The sequence below is a fragment of the Quercus lobata genome, chromosome 10, assembly GCF_001633185.2.
Source record: "Quercus lobata isolate SW786 chromosome 10, ValleyOak3.0 Primary Assembly, whole genome shotgun sequence".
In the NCBI taxonomy this organism is placed as follows: Eukaryota; Viridiplantae; Streptophyta; class Magnoliopsida; order Fagales; family Fagaceae; genus Quercus; species Quercus lobata.
In genome coordinates, this window is record NC_044913.1 from 4,445,285 (window position 1) to 4,463,708 (window position 18,424).

The window sequence follows — 18,424 nt, forward strand, 5'->3', positions numbered from 1 at the left end:
CAGATGCACACAAACACATCCTCACAGAAAAATCAACACAGAAATATACTTGCTAAAAAAAAAAAAAAAAAAACCCAAACGGAAATTCAAACAAACCCAAACGGAAAAACAAAAAAGAGACAGATCAATGCTTAAAAACCAACACAAAGATATACTTGCTTAAAAAAAAAAAAAAAAACCCAAACGGAAAAACAAAAAAGAGACAAATCGGTGCTTATCGGAACGATCGGAGCTCGTGGGTCTCGCTTGGTCGGAGCTCGTGGGTCTCGCTTGGTCGGAGCTCGTGGGTATGGGTCTTGATCGGAGCTTGGAGCTATGGATCGGTGCAGCTGTGGATCGGTGCTGCTGTGGATCGATGCTTATGATCGGAGCTATGGATCGGTGATCGAAGTTGTGATGATGTGGATTGGTTTGTGACCGAGAGGGAGAGAGATGAGACAGAAAGATAGACCGAGAGGGAGAGACTGGGTATGGAGAGATAGAAGAGAGAGAGAGAAATCAGAAAATATGATGGAGAGTGAGAGAGAGCGCGTATTAAAATGGGTGAGGTGAGAGAAATAATAAAATAATTAAGTAAATTGATTATTTAAATAAGAGGGGTGATAGAATAGATGAACTGATGTGGGTGTTTTGTAAAAGTGATAGTGTAAAATAGAAAAAGTAGGTTTTTGGTGTAAAATAGACGGAATCTTTTAAACGAGCTAATGTGAATGCTCTTACTTTAAGACTCTTGGAGGCAACTCATAGATGAGCATTGACACGGCATGTGGGCTGGACCCACACGGTGCTTTGCACCCAACACAAGTCTCTCTCATCTTCTTCCACTCCCACGGTCCCACTAAAAAACTCTTCCACTTCCGTTACAAATAAAAAACAAGTACATAACCGCGTTGTAAAAATAAATTAATCACCCAAAGTATGTTTTTAGTAAAAATTATTTTTGTCAATATATTTTATTATTTAGTTTATTTTTATTATTATTTATGAGTTTTACTTTACTTTTTGATATTATTTATAAATCTCATTGTACTATTTTAGCTAACTTTTACCTTTATTTACAGTACTTTCAACAAAAAGTTTTCAATTTCAATCAAATAAGCGGATCTCAAACCGACCCAAAATCTTTTTTTGGTCGCTGATAAAAAAAAAGTCTCTTTTTCTCATCCATCTTCGCATCTTTAAGAGCTGTTTGTTTGTTTGTTTTTTTTTTTTTTTTTATCACTCATCACTCTATACTCAATTTTCGTCACTCATTACGCATCACTCATCATTTAAAATACCCCAATTTCCCCAATCCCACCCGTTTGGCACTTATCACTCAATTCTGACCTGGCTTTGTTTCCCAAAAAAAAACTAAAAAGTCAAGATATGTGGTTGGTTGCTTTGTTTCAAAAAAAAAAAAAAAAAAAAAAGATTTTACTAATGTGTGCCCTAAGGGCATACAATAGTAAACCAATTTTGGAAAAAGTTTATCGGAAAATAAAACTTTTCCAAAGATGAATTTGTTAATCCGGACAAAAAAAAAAAAATCAAAAGTCAAAAGATGCTGTTGGAATTTCAAAAGTTGTGTATTTAATTATGAAAATGCCATCATAACTTTATTTTCATAACTTGAAAATATCTAAAATGTATTTTCAGTTACCATAACTCATTTCTCAAAAATTAGAAAATTAAGTAATGAAAACAAAAATTAAAAATAATGTCAAACACACTATCCAACTGTGAGACACATATTTTGAATTATGGTAATGGAAACAAAGTAGTAGGCGACGGAAACGGAAAATCCAAGCAGCCCTTATCTACTCTCTTCTTTTGTTACTCGTCATTATTTTCCTCCACACAGACACGTCTTCGAAGAACCAAGTCAAAAAATGCTCTCAGATTTCTGATCCAACCCCTTACCTGCCAATTAAAAAGCATAAAGTTTAGTTGATTTTTCTTTATCTTACCCAAAACCAATTCCTCTTTATCTACCCCAAAACCTCCAATACCTCTATCTCCGTAATCCAGATCGGCGATGTTGAGAGTGAGACCAGCGATGGATTTTCTTGTCCATGACCCAGATCGTTGCTCTGATTCTCGGTATGATTCTTTCTGTTCTATGGGTATGAGAAAGCCAAGGGTAATGTTATTGTGTTAAAATGGAGTTCTCATAAAGCTCTACGTCCATTCTCTTTTAGTACTCCCTTTTCTATAAAGTTTTCAATGGCTTCCGCGAGCACTCAAAAAGCCTGTACATATTCATCATCGTTATCTTCTTTTACACCACCATGGAAATACGATGTTTTTCTGAGTTTCTATGGTGAGGACACCCGTAAGAATTTCACAGATCATTTATATACCTCTTTGAAACAAAAAGGCATCAACGCTTATAGAGATAACGAAAAACTTGAGCAAGGAACATCCATTGCTTCAGGACTCATGAAAGCAATAGAAGAATCCAAGTATGCTATTATTATTATTTCAGAAAACTATGCCTTTTCAAAGTGGTGCTTGAATGAACTTGTCAAAATTCTTGAATGCATGAAAGACAAGGGGCTGAGAGTTCTGCCTGTTTTCTACCATGTAAAACCCTCTCATGTTGGGGATCAGAAGGGGACTTTTGAGAAAGCGTTCCTTAAGCATAAAGAAGACCCCGAGGTTAGCATAGAAAAGATACAAAAGTGGAGAGCTGCGCTGACAGAAGTGAGCAAGATCTGCGGAAGGCATTTAATTGATAGGTACCACTTTAACTTTTCTTGTTTTGGTGATTTGGAAAATTTCTGAAAAATATTTTTGGTTTTGTTCTAATTATCTAGCATTATCAATTAGTCATTATTATCATCTACACTCACAGATGACAATTTAACGTTTTTTTTTTATAGAGACAATTTAACGTGTTAAGTTGAAGAGAGAGATATTAGGGGCTTAGGGTAATGGTTTCTTAGATGTGTTTAAGTTAAGAGGAATGCTACAATGGTAAACTATTTTATAACATTTTTACAAATTATTAATGTGGCCAACTTTCTATTGATTTTCATCTAGACCCATCATTAATATCACTTTTTTACTTATCAATAATTATTCACCACATCGGCAGTTTGTAAAATTTTTTATAAAAAGTTTGTATTTCTAGCGTTACTCTTAAGTTAATTAATGAGTTATTAGGGTTGAATAGAGTGTCATTTTGTGGAGTAGTGCTAGTACTATAGTTTTTACTACATTAATATTGAACTTACAAACTGAAGTGTCATTAATTATAAAGAGATAATTCAAATATTTATCTATGAAGTGGTTGAAACCTGCAAATTACATTCATTACTATATGTTAATAAAGCTTGTAGTACCTTTAGCATTTTTTTTTTTTTTTGGTATTGGTGTTAGATTTCTCGCAAAAGATTTAATGGAGTGGGAAAGGGGTTTCAATGGTCACGGTAATGAAAGCGTAGTGTTTAAATTGACATGATTAAAAATATAGGGTTTAATTTGTCTGAAAGTATAGAACTATAGGCTTGTTATTTTGGATTTTCCGAAAGATTTTCTTCTCTCTCTCAGGGGAAGGGGGGATTGTTTTGACTGGTAAAAACTTTTTTTGTATTTGGTATTTCTCTACTGAAGCTAAACATCTTGCATTTAATGATGTTTTGTCTCTTTACACCTAGCACACCTAGTCTCATCACAATTATATTATTTTTACAGTTATGAATCCGAAGATATCCAGGAAATCACAAAAGGCATATTTGATGAATTGAATCGTGAATTCCCAGATTTTTCTGAGCACCTTGTTGGAATACACTCACGTGTGATGGAAATGATGAACTTATTTGGTACAATGTCAGATGATGTTCACTATATAGGGATCTGGGGAATTCCTGGGATTGGTAAAACCACTCTAGCTTATGTCATTTATAACAGAATTCGTCATCAATTTGAAGCTAGCAGCTTTATTTGTAATGTTAGAGAAACAGTTGAAAAACATGATCTAGTTTATTTACAAAAGCAGCTTGTTTCTGAGACCCTCAAGGTAAAAGAAGTAAACATATGGAACCATCTTCAAGGGATCAAAGTCATAAAGAAGAGACTACTCAATAAGAAGGTTCTTATTGTTATTGATGATGCTGACAAAGACGAACAATTACAGGCATTAGTAGGGAATCGTGATTGGTTTGGTCTAGGGAGTAGGATCATTATCACAAGTAAAGATAAGCACTTGCTAGAAAGGCATCGTGTGGTTACCATACATAAGGTTAATGGATTAGATAATGATGAAGCTCTGGAGCTCTTTAGTTGGATTGTGTTTAACCAAACCTATCCTAAAAAAGATTTTGTGGATTTGTCCAATGATTATTTGAAGTATGCTAAAGGGCTCCCTTTAGCTCTTAAAGTTTTGGGTTCTTCCTTGATTGGTAGACCAAGAAAGGAATGGGAAGATTACCTACATCAATTAGAAGAAATCCCTGAAGGAGAAATTCTAGATAAACTAGAAATAAGTAAGAGGGGATTGAATGATACAGAGCAAAATCTATTTTTGGACAAAAACCGAGTGGCACATATGGAAGGTTTTGGTTGTTACAAGAATATTGAAACTCTCAAGGACAAAATTGTTCATCATAAATCACCTCAAGAGCTTGGAAAATGTCATAGGTTTTGTCATTGTAATAAGGATGCATTTCATGTACTAAATAATGATAATGTAAGTAGATTAGTATACATAAAGTTAGAGAATTGTGTATTTGTATAATTCTAGCAATTTTTTGCTATATCTTTCCCTACCCTAATTTCATTGTTCTTGGTTAATAGGGAACAGGATCTGTAGAAGGCACGGTGCTAAATTCACCTCTACATAGAGAAAACTTGAATGCCAAAGCTTTCTCAAATATGAATGGTCTAAGGTTGAATGATATTTGTAATGTCAACCATCCTATAGACCTCAGTTTTATTTCTAATAAGTTACGAATGATGGAATTGCATGATTATCCTTTGAAATTCATGCCAATGAGTTTTCAACCGAATAATCTTGTTGAATTCATGATGCCTCGAAGCTGCATTGAGCAATCACCTGAGGAATTTAGTGTAAGTTTTCCATTAATGAGTGCTAATGCCTTTTTTTAATCCCCCTAAAATATCAATTACGTTCTTGAGTCTTGATTACTTAATTTCCCATATCTATTTTTTATCACAGAATTTGGCGAAGCTAAGACTACCAGATCTTAGCGACTCTAAAGACTTGGTCAAGACCCCCCACTTAGCACAAGGGATGGAGCTAGCTAAACAGCGTCAAATCCATCTCAATGCGCCATCATCATCGCATGAGACCAGTGAATTCTTAGGGGAAAATTTCTTAGCTTCATATGAAAAGGCATATTCAATGCTCAATTTGAGCAGCTCAAAGGGTGAGCCACAGCCCATACGAGGATCAATTGGAATATCCGAATCTCCACCATCTCTAGCTGGCAGTCCACGAAGTGAAGATTCAAGGGAACTTGAGGATCAGGAGCACATAGATGCTTCTAAAAGGAGGTAAATTAAAGCTATATATAACTAGCTAGGAGTCGACTTTAATTTGTCTAAATGTTGGGGTATTAATGTTTGAACTTTGTGAAAAGTTAATGGTTGCCTGAGGGCATTAATTTAGGAAACATTTTTAAAATTTTTTTATGAAAAAAGAAATAAATAATAGACTATTTTGACAACTTTTTATATTCTCTATGAAAGTAGTATTAAAATTTTTTTAAAATTGTCTTTTAATAAAACAAATGAGAGTTTTATTTTCATTGCCAAGGTGGACTGAACAAGTGAGAGTTACCACTGGGATGGGACTTGGAAGGCCTATTATTTTGGATGATGGCTATAGTTGGAGGAAATATGGGCAGAAAGACATTCTTGAATCCAGTTATACGAGGTATGGAACATCATTCCTGAAATCTATTTTGATTAAAACGTTTGTAAATAAGTTTACTATAAGAAATTTTGGAAACATGCTGCTTTGTTTGGTTTTTGAACAATAGCAAGATTATAGTCCGTATCAATTCAAACTATAATAAGATTTTCATTAAGTGACATGCTGGAGTCTGACGTGTAATTTTTTGCCACACCAGCCAACCCAAAATGATGCAGTTTCACATAAAGTTTTTTTTTTTTTTTTTAATGAGAATTAATTACAGCATGCTGCTAACTCTGCATAAAATTTCACATAAAATTTAATTCCACAAGACTAGCCCCTCCAAACAACACCACTTTGGTTGAAAGTAAAACACAAAACAAATATTCTATGATGTCGTTTAATCAGAACTCAAAAATCCATTCCCAAATAACATACCCAGACCTGCTGATGCTTCCCCACGAACCCCACAAACAGCTCTAGCTCAAAATTCAGCCCTCAGCTCCATCATTGACGACTCCAGCTCCACCAAATCAGGTCTAAGGGGACGGCTAGGATGAATTTATTTGGTCTCTCTCCAACTGCTCTCTCCCTCTCTCTTTTTCTTTTTCTTTTTCTTTTTCTTTATTGCCATTGCTGGATTTTTATATTTTCATTTCTTTAGTGAAAAAGGGTTTCTCTTTGTTGGTCTCGATCTAATCCTTTTATGTTGTCCATATTTCGTTTTTCGTTTTTCTGGGTAAAAATATCAGTCTTATCTGATAGATGTTTGGCAGAATGCCTCAAAGAGTTGAGTTTGTTACATGTTTTCCTATATTGTTGACTAAATTGAGTTTATGTTAAATGTCTTATCCAACTTAGTTTAAGTTTATATGTGTATACCCTTTGACAAATTTGTTAGAATGCTACTGTTTTGATATAAGAAATCATTATAATGAGATCAATTTAGAGAATGTAGAAAGCAATGCACGTCGAACTCTCAAATGAACAGTGGGCCTGGTCTTTTGGAATTCAACTTGGTGTTTTGATTTCAGAGAGAATGCATAGAGCAGTTTGTGTTTTGAATCTTTTAATTATAGCCAAAATGGCGTCGTTGAGTGGCCTAGTCTTGTGGAATTAAACTTTAGGTGAAACTGTGTCATATTGGGTTGGCTGATGCGGCAACAAATTACACATCGGACTTCAACGTATAAGAACACTGACAGTATATAAATTTTAACTTTTCAAACTTCAGGTGTAAAATTCAAGCAATTCTAAATTTCAAAAGTATATTTTGCAATTTATCCTTCTTTCTTTATTCTTTTTTAATTCTTTCTTTGTTAATAAAAATTAAAAGAGAGAGAAAGTTCCTATATATATATATATATATAATATATATATAAAAAAAAAAAAAAAAAAAAAAAAAAAGAAGAGAGAAAGAGAGAGAAAGTAATAAAATGAAACCTAAATTTTTAGCACACTAGTCTTACCCTTTTAAAAGTAGAACATCATTGTAGCATGTGCCAAATTTTTTAAGCATTTGACACATCTCATGAAGTATGATTTTTGGTGTTTAGTGTACTAAATATAAAAAATTTAGCATTAGATATACTTGATACTAATGCTCAAAATATTATCTTATTTAAAAAGTCAACAAACACATTGAATTTCTAATTAACCTTTATATGAAAAGCCGACAACTTTTTTTTTCTAAGATGTACAATAAGGAGCAAGGAGGAGTATGGCCTATTACTTCCGGCCCAAGTGGCCATGGAAGCAAACAACTGGTGGTTAGGAACACTTCTTTCATGTGTTCCTCATTGTTGGGGGAGAGAACACTTTGGGGAGTCTCCATTTGAATAGTTAATATAACATATAGAAATATCATTTGTCCTCAATGGCTTAAAGTCTATGGATATGAACTTAATTATGTTAGGGAAAGGATTTGTTGCAAACTAAGTTGTAGCAACTCTTGCAAAATACACATATGTCAAGTGGCTATTTGGTGAAAATTTTAATCTTAATAAGGAAGTTTTCATTTACATATAAGCCTAGAAAGGTGTCTATTTGAGACATTGACACGTGCATTTTTGTAGGAGTTGTTGCAACTTAGTTTGCAACAAATCCTTGCCCATTATGTTATATTAATCAATTACTTTTCTCATTAGTATTTAATGTGGGACTTCACTTTTTAACAAACCACACTACTCACATGAATATCACAATAAATCTCCCCTTTCACATGTGAGTTCTATAGCTACCAAGTCACTTGTGGCACTTTAGTTAGTCTCCCAACTTGAATGGAAGCAGTTTTCTTTACAATCCAAGTGTCATATATTACCATCACCAATAATATGTATGTTAATCGACCATGGGTGGTGCAAACATGGGAGTCTTCCTTGCACAACTATGAGAGTCATCAACACATACCTAGTAGAACCATTTTTCTCCACCATGGGAGTCTTCCTCATTCTACTTAGTAAAAGATTAGCTAACAAACACTTGTCTTTGAAACATTTGCTCTAATACCACTTGTTAAAGAAAGAATACATTGGAGAGATTCCAATTAAGTAGTTAATATAACATATAAGAACACCACTTGTCCCAAAAGACTTAAATTTATGCATATAAACCCAAGTATATTATATTACACATTATTCTCATTTGTATTTAATATAGGACTTCATTTTTTAACCAATCACACTACTCACATGTGAATATGACAACAGTCATTTAGGGATGGCCCTACCACTAGGCCAATTAGGCGGTTGCCTAAGACCCTCAAGTGGAACATGGCCCCCAAAGTTTAACCAACAAGAATATTTTTATACCTATAACAGTATTAGTAATGCAATGGACACAACAAAATATTACAATAATTTCACAACAATCCTAAATTAACATGCCAACTCACACATGAGCTCACTACGATCTTTAATTTAAAATCTATGCTATTTTAATTTAGAAAAGTTGTGAAATTGTTGTCCCTAGCATTACTCAAAAGAAATTGTTTAAAGTAATACTATGTTCATTTTCACAACAAATTCTTGGTGACAATTTGTTATTGATTGGTAAAAAAGTGATATTAGTGATTGGCCCAAATTACAACTAATAACAGATTACCATCTCGGATTTGTTGTAAAGTTATTTTGAAAATGTTGTAAATATAGCATTACTCAATTGTTTATCAAAGAAAAAAAACTAGTAAAATGTTGGTGGCACTGTCCACTCATTTATTTGTTTTTAAAATTATTTCTTTTTAATCTTTGTAGCTTTATATATATAGTAGTTGTTAACCAAAAAAAAAAAAATTTTAATTTTGTGAAAAATTACTCAAGTCTCAAAAGAGTTCTTTAAATAATTTGTTACTAGTAATGAACACAATATATATATATATTTTTTTTTATTAAGTGCAAATCTCAAAAATGAATAACAAAATTTCAAAAAATGTTATAAAAAATCTTAAATGAGCAACTCACATATAAACAAGAAATTCATTATAAAAAAAAACTAAAAATTTGTGCATTTACAAATTAGAAGGACGGATTTAAATTTTTTTTTAAAATTATTTAATTAAATTTAAATATATAAAATGTCTAAATTTAAACATTGCATTTAGGCCCCAAAAATTCCTTGGGCCACCCCTGCACTCATTAGCTATTGATTCAAGATAGAGCTTGGGGTTGCAAAATTTTAAAACCGTAAATAAATATTGAAAGGAGCTGCCATCTCAAGCAACTCACTATAGCCGGATGCTATGTTATTTTATTATTTTTTCTTTTCTCTTTCTTTCTGATCTCTCATTCTTTCTACATTTTCTCCCTGCCTCTCCGTCTCCCTCTTCCTCACTGAGCTACAATTTGACTCCCGCAACTGGTATGGATGGTGGTTTGGCACAACTGGTGAAGAAGATGAGGTCGATTTTGTGGTTTGTGGGTCTCTGCTGTTGATCGGGGTGGCTGGGTTGTGGTGGTTCGGCGAGTGTGGCTGGGTTTGAGTGGGTTTTGTGATTTGATTTTGGGTGGTTTTGGTGGCTTGATCACTACTGATTAATTCGGTTTTGATGTTTGATTGGGGTGGCTTTGGGTTGACTCAGTGGTTTGCTGATTGTGGGTGTGGGTCTCTGTTGTTGATTTGAGTGGCTGGATTGTGGTGGTTCGGCAAGTGTGGCTGAGTTTTGGCAGGTGTGGCTGCGTTTGGGTGGGTTTTGTGATTTGATTTTGGGTGGTTTTGGTGGCTTGATCGGGGTTGATTGATTCGGAGGTCCGCTGGTTGTGGGTGTTGGGTTGTGGGTTTGCTGCTGGGACTGTTGCTGTGTTTCTTTTATTGTTATGGTTAATCATTTTATAGATTTTTTTTTTTTTTTTTTTCTGCAGTGTTTTCTCAAAGCATTATTTTATAGGTTTGGTAGATTATTTTATTGATTGTATATATTATTTTAATATATTGTGTATTGAAATAGAATCTTTGATGTTTGGTGTATTTAAATGTGAAATGTTAAAATAGATAAAACAGTCTTTTTTTTTTCTTTTTTTTTTATGTTAAATGATATATTTGTTAACATGTTAGATGTGAATGCTTTTAGAAACCAAAACTTCATTATACATAACCTTTTTTTTTTTTTTATTCTTTTCTTCTTTTGAGCAATAAGTTGTTTCAACTTGCAGAGGCTACTATAGATGCACTCGTCGATATGTCCAAGGTTGTTTGGCTAGAAAGCATGTTCAACGATCCGATGAAGACCCAGCTGTGTTTGTAGTCACTTACCAAGGAAGACACACATGTACCCAAGCCTTAGCTTCCAGCACAATACCTCCATCCCCATCATTACCCGAGAGACTAGGGATGGAGCTAGCTAAACAGCTTGAAATCCATCCCAATTTGTCATCTTCATCGCATGAGGCCCGTGAATTCTTAGCGGAAATGATCTTGGGTTTATATACAAAGGCAATTTCAATGCTCAATTTGAGCAGCTCAGTGGATGAGACACAACTCATAGGAGGTGCAATTCGAATGTTCGAATCTCTAGCTGACGGACTACGAAGTGAAGATTCAGATCGGGAACTTAAGGATCAGAAGCACAGAGATGTATATAGAAACAGGTAAATAAAAAATAAATAAAAAAGCTATATAACTATCTATGAGTTGGCTTTAATTTGTCTAAATATTGGCTGTTAATATTTGAACTTTGAGAAAAGTTAATGGGTGCTCTAAAGACATTCATTTAGAAAATATTCTTATAAATTTTTTATGAAAAAAAAAAAAAAATGACTGACTTTTTTAACAACTTTTTATATTTTTTGTAAAAGTAATATTAAAACTTTCTTAAAATTTTCTATTAACAACACAATTGAACTTTAGTGGACTGTACAAGTGAGAGTTAGCTCTGAGATGGGACTTGAAAGGCCTCTTGATGATGGCTATAGATGGAGGAAATATGGGCAGAAAGACATTCTTGGAGCCAATTATCCGAGGTATAGAACATTATTCCTGAAATCTATTTTGATTAACACATTTGTGAATAAGTTTACGATAAGAAATTTTGGAATCATGCTGCTTTGCTTGGTTTTTGAACAATAACAATATTGTCCATCAGCACCACCTTATGGCCAGAGTGGTCCCAGGACAACCCTAACTTTAAAAAAAAAAAAAATTATACATAATAATTTAAAATTTTATATTTATCTACCTTTAAAAAAAAATTTGGGAACACTCTGAATTTTTTTATGCCAATAAAATTAAATTTTGCTCCATAATTTGAACAACTTAACAATATATTAGGGTCTTTCAAACAAAAAGAACCACATGCTTTTATATTCTTTTAAGCCTATACTACGACTTTACTTATAGTTTTTGCTTTACTTGACACATTGTCATCATACAACTATTTTTCTTCAAAAACATTATAATATATATTATACAACTAATTGGTCAAAGTCACGTAAATTTAGTTTTTTTCATTGTATAACTACTTTTCTTTTTTCTTTTTCCGACAATTTTGATTAGAAAAAAATAGTAGTTTTAGTTAATTAAGTGAATAAACTTAAAAAGTTACTTAATTTTTATATAACATCAATTAATTCATTATATATATAATAAACTTTTTATTTTTATGATTATAATTAAACATGAGATTGTCCATTCTAAGGAAATTTGATTAAATTTACATGAACAGTGTCACTAAACATTATGTTTTTACATTTTGCTATCATATTATTAGTAATAAACTTATTATATTTTTATTTATATAATTTAAAATTTTATTAATTATATTATTTATGACGTCACCGGTTCGACTATCGGTTGGATCTCGGTCTGATCAAAAAACCAGTAACCAATTCATTTTCTAGTTCTTTCACCATACTGGTTTATAATACCATGGAAACCCCACCCCCCCCCCCCCCAAAAAAAAAAATAATAATAAAACTAGGAACAAGGTCCAAACCAAATGCTAATAGAAAAGCCCAATACAAGATCAATCTCATCTCAGACTAAGACTATCATTATTCCAACACCAACACGATTATGTTTTTAATTCAACAAATATTAAAAAAAAAAATCCTCAGTGTCTCACGGATTCACAAGTCATTAAACAATTTAAACTAAAACTTAATCAAACCTAAAGGCTAAAAGGAAATAAGAAACTCACTCTCTCCAGCCATCGTCGTCCATCCCTGTATAGCAACGCTAACAACAACCACAATTGAACTCCACAATTTTATGTTGTAAAACTTTATTTATTTGTGTGTTTTTTTATTGTTGTTGTTGTTGTTGTCAATATATAAAATTTTTTTTTTATTAAATTGTGTAATTTGAAAAAATTTCTGGAGTCGCCACTGTTGTCCATAGTCCACATTCAATTCGAACTATATATAACAAGATTGTTATTATATGACTTTAGATTTAACGAAAACCACATTTCTCAGATTAAAAAAAAAAGCATAGAAACCACTTTTTCTTGTCCTTGGGTTGTATTATCTTTTTTTTTTTTTTTGAGAAATGGGTTGTATTATCTGACTCTCCGAAAACCAAAAAAACAAAGGTTGTAAATCTCTGACTCTTTCTCTGGCCAAGTACTTCATGATTGCATTAAAGAATTTAGACAATAGATATACATTTAAACATATGGTTGTGTGCATGCCTCAGTTAAGATTTAGTCGAATTGCGTACTTGGACTTGTTATTAGCCAACATTGGAGAAATTATAAGGTTCTCATGGTGGATAAATGATGTGATTCATCATTTTAGTAAAAGACTTCCACTTGTTTAAAATTATGGAATTTTAAATAAAAACCGAATATTGACTCAACAATTTTAAATATGTGAAAATCTTTTACTGAAATGGTGGACAAATAACGTGGTCCACCATGAGAACCTTATAATTTCTCCAATAATTGCCATTGCAGAACTAGATGAAAGATAGAGGCCTAATAAAAGGGGCATGGTTCATCCTAAATTTTTGAAATTTCATTAATTTATTATTTTAATATAATTATCAAATAAAAATTTGTCCCCCATGCACTCCCAAATATGTTCCTCCCGTAATTCAAATATTCACCGGGTTGGAATATTCGAGGATGCAAAAATGATCTCATAAAATTAAAATAAAGCTATAACTTGTAAGTATATTTTTTAAAAATATATATATATATATATATATATAAGTTAAATATTTGAACTCCTTAATAATGTAATCAAAAACTTTTTTGGAAGTGTAACTTTTATTTTTTTGTCATTAAAAGAATGAAGCTTTTAGTTTATATTGTCCAAATACGATTGCACTCACATATATGCAGGCAGGCATGCATGTAAAATTGTGCATGTATAATAATAATAATAATTTAATTATGTCTTATTCCGATGGGTGAATCCGGGTAGTGGACTTATTGTCTTGGGGTGTGACCTAAATCTAGAGGTCTCAGGTCCAAACTACTAGACTATTGGTCAATGGGTTTTTGGGATGTCTTATAAACAGGAACTGAAACAGTCTTGCAGGATCGGAGTTAGGATTTTTTGTTTGGGGGCCAAATTTTGCTACTAATATATGGAAAATTTTAGTGACACAACTATTTGCACAACTTTGTGCACAACTCGCCCACGTGGCGAGTTGTGCACAAAGTTGTGCAAATAGTTGTGTCACCAAAACTACTTCTAACTCCGATCCTGCAAGACTGTTTCAATTCCTGTTTATAAGACAGATATAAATATTAATATTTTGATACTAGAGTAAGTCATAATTTATAAATATATTGTATATAAAATTAACAACTTTCACATATATATATATATTCACAAGATAATTTTTTAGAAGAACTCATCTTTTAAACTTTAATACTATACAAAAACTGTCTAGTTTGAAATTAAACATGTACAAAAAATGAATTAAAGAAAACAAAAACTATCTTGTCTCTATAACTACTAGACTAATTGACAAATTCTATTGGTTTTTAAGAGCATCATTGGACTAACTCAAACATTTGGAGGGGGCAACTTCTATTTTTGTAGCTAAATATTTAAAATTTTTAATACTTACACATAATATAAAATAATTTTTTAAAATTTTGGAGGGTCTTGCTATAGCTCCGCCCACTCTAGTTGGAATACCACTTCCTTTAATAAATTTATATATATATATATATATATATATATATATATATAAACAATTACGTTTTGATGTAATATACTTAATAGATAATAGATCCCTAAAAATCCTCATTTCAGCCCTTGCCCACTATTCAAGATTCTTAAAAGCATTTTGGTTAATTGCATTGATGCATGTCTTGTTGCCTTATTAATATATGGGTCATGTTAATGAGTACCCTTAGAGCAATTGTTAATAAACAATTTTAGAAAAGTTTTTATCAAGAGTTTAAAAACTGGACCAAACTGGCTGGTCCAACCAGTTGAACTGAGAATCGGCTACCAATCTGGTCCCAAAAAAATGCCTAAAATTGTCAAAACCGGTCAAAAATCTGGAAGCAAATCTGGTTTTGCCCCAGTCTGGTTTTTGAAACCATAGTTTTTATACCACCTTTATAATAAATTGAAAAAACTGTCAAAACATTAATTGTTTTTTTTCTTTTCTTATAAAAACTTTCTTAAAATAGTTCACTAACAAATGCCCTTAAGACATTCGTTAACATCTCCCTTAATATATATTATGTTGGATAAAAGAGAATGATGTATATGCATTTATAGATTGATCAATATATATATGGGGCAAGCTGCATCAATAAAGAATGACCTCAAGCTCATTTGTCAAGCTCTTGCCCTTCGTTTTACGTTTGTAATCTAGTGACACCACCTAAGAGCTACACATCCCTCTAATCCTTTGATGTCAAGCAAGCAAATAACTAATCCCCTATATATTTTTGTATAACTCTTTCTCATATTGTTGGTTGTGGTCTATTTCATTATGAAATATCATTTTTTATTTGAAAAATAAGAGAATTTAACAATTGAGTTAACTAAAATCTACTATTTAAAAAGTCAACGAACACATTCACATTTGAAAAAAAATAGAAAAAAAGGGAAGCTAACACCTGTTTTTTTAACAAGATGAACTAAACTGTGGCCACCAATCCATACACGATGGCCAATTGATTACCCAAAGACCCGCCTTTGAACCTCTCAAACCCAACTCCTACGAGCTATGACTATCGTTTGCGGTGATAGTAGCCCATCTCACAAACCAATTATTTAATTTTTCTTTGAGTTAAAAAGAAAATTTGTTGTATCTATTAACTTTTGAATTGCAAGGATTTCTGGGTTCAAGTAACTTATTTAAATTAATTATTCATTCCAATAATAGTTGCTTTCAATTTAGGCCTACTCTATATATGAACCATTTTTAATTTCTCAACTTCATATGAAGTTGTCGTCATTTTTAAAATGAATTCATGTTGTTGTCTTTTTTTTTTTTTTTGTAATTAAATTGTTGGGGAAATAAAGATTTGAATTGTGAATATTTCTATTGAAAACATTAAAATATGTCAATTGAACTATTAGGCTCTTGGCAGTTGGCAGCATTATTAGCATTATTGTTAATGATGAGTGGTTAGGGAAGGGGAATTCTTCTTCCATATGGTCTTCATTGGCAATGGTTCAGGATTTAGTTAGGGTGTCCTAATTTTAATATTGTTAATATAAATTTAAAAAAAAAATATATATATATATATATATATATATATATATATATATTTATAAACAAGGTTATTTAGACTTTTTTCGAATATCTGACTATTCTTTGAGTATGTGCAATCCCCTCGTCCCACATATATCATGTTGTTTATAAACATTGAAAGGCTTATAAAGCATTGGACATTTACATTTTTAAAATCCAAGACTCCATTATTTTTTATTTTTTAAAATTTTTCCTGAGCAATAAGTTGTTCCAACTTGCAGAGGCTATTATAGATGCACTCATCGACGTGTCCAAGGTTGTTTGGCTACAAAGCAAGTTCAACGATCCGATGAAGACCCAACTGTGTTTAAAATCACATACCGAGGAAGACACACATGTGCTCTCGCGCTTTCTGCCTCTAAAACAAAGCCCGTTCACAGAAGTGCACTCTAGGCGTGCTCTTTGGAGATTTTTTAGCAAATGTGAATCGCACCTTTGTGCGCTTTTTTATATTTTATATTTAAAAAAAAAAAAATCCTAAATTGAGTGTTAGCCCTGAGATCTTAATATTATTGATACCACTCGTTAGATAATTATACTCCATTCACTTGAGATTTGGGAATGAGTAATGACACTTCATCCCAAATTTGAAGAAAAAAAAACACTCTCTCCCATTTCCATTAATATTAGTAACATAATATTCTAAAATTTTTATAAGATTTTTCTTATCAAAATTTAACTATGGTTAGTAAAAAGAGCATATTATACACTCAATTTTATTTTTATTTATTTTTGAGAAGATAAACTCAATTTTATTTGGTTTGTAAGTAAGTCAACTTCATTGTTAAAAAAAAAGTTAAAAAGTTGACTCTTTATTTTATTTATATATATATATATATATATATATATATATATGTTTGAGAAACAAGAAGTTGACTTAGATTGAAAACTTGGCTACATATTCAAATGATATTATTTGAGTTTGAATTGCTAAACATAGGTTATTATCATCTCAATATGTTAAGATTTGGTTGCTCATCAACTATAGTAAATCATTGTCCCACCACCCCTCCCCCCACCCCCACCCCACCCCCCCCCCCCCAAAAAAAAAAAAAAAAACACATACACGAATTATAATTTTAAGTTTTTAACTCACCAAAGGCAAGTTAGTTTTAGATATTATTACTTTGACAGGGATGGTGATTTTGAAAATCTACCCTTAATCAAAGAGCATGTAAGTACACAAAATTTTAAGCAAATTAAGTTTGGTTAAATGGATCTCAAAGGGGGAAATGTATTTTCTCTTTAGCTTTGGGGTATAGTGTCATTCCTCCTAATCTCAAGCGAGGGAAATGTAATTACCCCAAAAATCAGAGTTGCAGTGTGCTGAAATATAGTTAATCCTACCCCTTTTACCTTTACAAATTCTAGACTATTTGGGACCACATTCTCCACTTCACAGTCCACCCAACACCACCCCACAACTCTCTCATTCTCAACACTTTTTCTTTTTAAATCTTTTGTTTTCCCCCTCATTCTGAAACCCACTAGCCCCCCCCCCCCCCCCCCCTTCTCATCTTCTCTCTCTCTAGCGTATTCATGATCACAACCAAAAACTTGAAAATATTTTCCAGAATGTTTTCAAAAACGCAACCTAACACTTAAAAATAATTTCATTTCCAAAAAATAATTTCATCTTAAAATACTTTTTATCGAACCAAACACAGCCTAGTAGCAATTTTGATTCTATAGATGATGTGGGGTAAAAGTATAGGAAAGTGTGTAGCATCCTTTCGAGATAGTCATTAGTCTGTGTAATATTATTTTCCCGTTTAAATTCAGATAATTAGTGAGATTAAATGATTGAATAAGAGAAAGTCTAAGGATCTAGAATAAATCACAGAATTTTCACATAATTGATATTTTCCTTGTTTTGTAGTAGGGCCTACGTGAGGAGAAGCAGACATGTGAGCGGGATGTGAAAAATTTGTCTCTAACACCTCTCATTGAATAATTACATATTTTAACTAATAATAGAACATGCACCTTTCTTCCCCCACTTATTTTTTTGAATTGGATTGTTTATTTTTTTGACTTGGATTGTTATGAAAATGGTTGGAATTTGTTGTTAATGTTCCCTATGTAAATATTGCCATACATATGCATCTTAAGGCCATGCTTTTGTTTGGAATAGCCTATAGAATTGCCTTCTAATATTTTTGGTTTAGGCCTGTCATTTGAGTTTATTATTGCTATTTCTACAGGAATGCTGTGAATATGTCAAAGGATATTTCTACTAGACTCCATTATAGAATGGAATTCTGGCACCAGGACAAGATTTGGGTTATACTTTGTAGACTACAATGACAATCTGTCTACTATGTGGTTCCATAATTTTCTCCTATGCAAAAGGCAAGCATGCTGTATAATTGTAAAATCTTGTAGGCTGGGCTGGTCGTACCA

General features: G+C 32.3%; 1 protein-coding gene across 3 annotated transcripts; it reads left to right on the top strand.

The window, feature by feature from the left end:
* Positions 1 to 1,783: 1,783 nt before the first annotated feature.
* Positions 1,784 to 16,621, top strand: LOC115965391 (TMV resistance protein N-like). Of its 3 annotated transcripts, XM_031084598.1 has the most exons (8): positions 1,784 to 2,720; positions 3,679 to 4,672; positions 4,780 to 5,052; positions 5,162 to 5,499; positions 5,762 to 5,881; positions 10,507 to 10,941; positions 11,266 to 11,313; positions 16,243 to 16,621. In XM_031084598.1, exons 1-8 carry the CDS (start codon positions 2,206 to 2,208, stop codon positions 16,412 to 16,414), a joined length of 2,895 nt encoding a protein of 964 aa, XP_030940458.1. In that variant the 5' UTR covers positions 1,784 to 2,205; the 3' UTR covers positions 16,415 to 16,621. The 3 variants fall into 3 exon arrangements, with proteins under 3 accessions (XP_030940458.1, XP_030940459.1, XP_030940460.1); XM_031084599.1 differs by lacking the exon at positions 11,266 to 11,313; XM_031084600.1 differs by lacking the exon at positions 16,243 to 16,621 and having other exon boundaries at positions 11,201 to 11,307.
* The last annotated feature ends 1,803 nt before the right edge of the window (positions 16,622 to 18,424 follow it).

Bases quoted from the DNA above. Each gene is read 5' to 3' on its own strand.
- LOC115965391 (XM_031084598.1), top strand. From the start codon at position 2,206: ATGGCTTCCGCGAGCACTCAAAAAGCCTGTACATATTCATCATCGTTA. The intron at 4,673-4,779 runs GTAAGTAGATTA...CTTGGTTAATAG, and splicing joins ATGTACTAAATAATGATAAT to GGAACAGGATCTGTAGAAGG. The intron at 5,882-10,506 runs GTATGGAACATC...TTCAACTTGCAG, and splicing joins CTTGAATCCAGTTATACGAG to AGGCTACTATAGATGCACTC.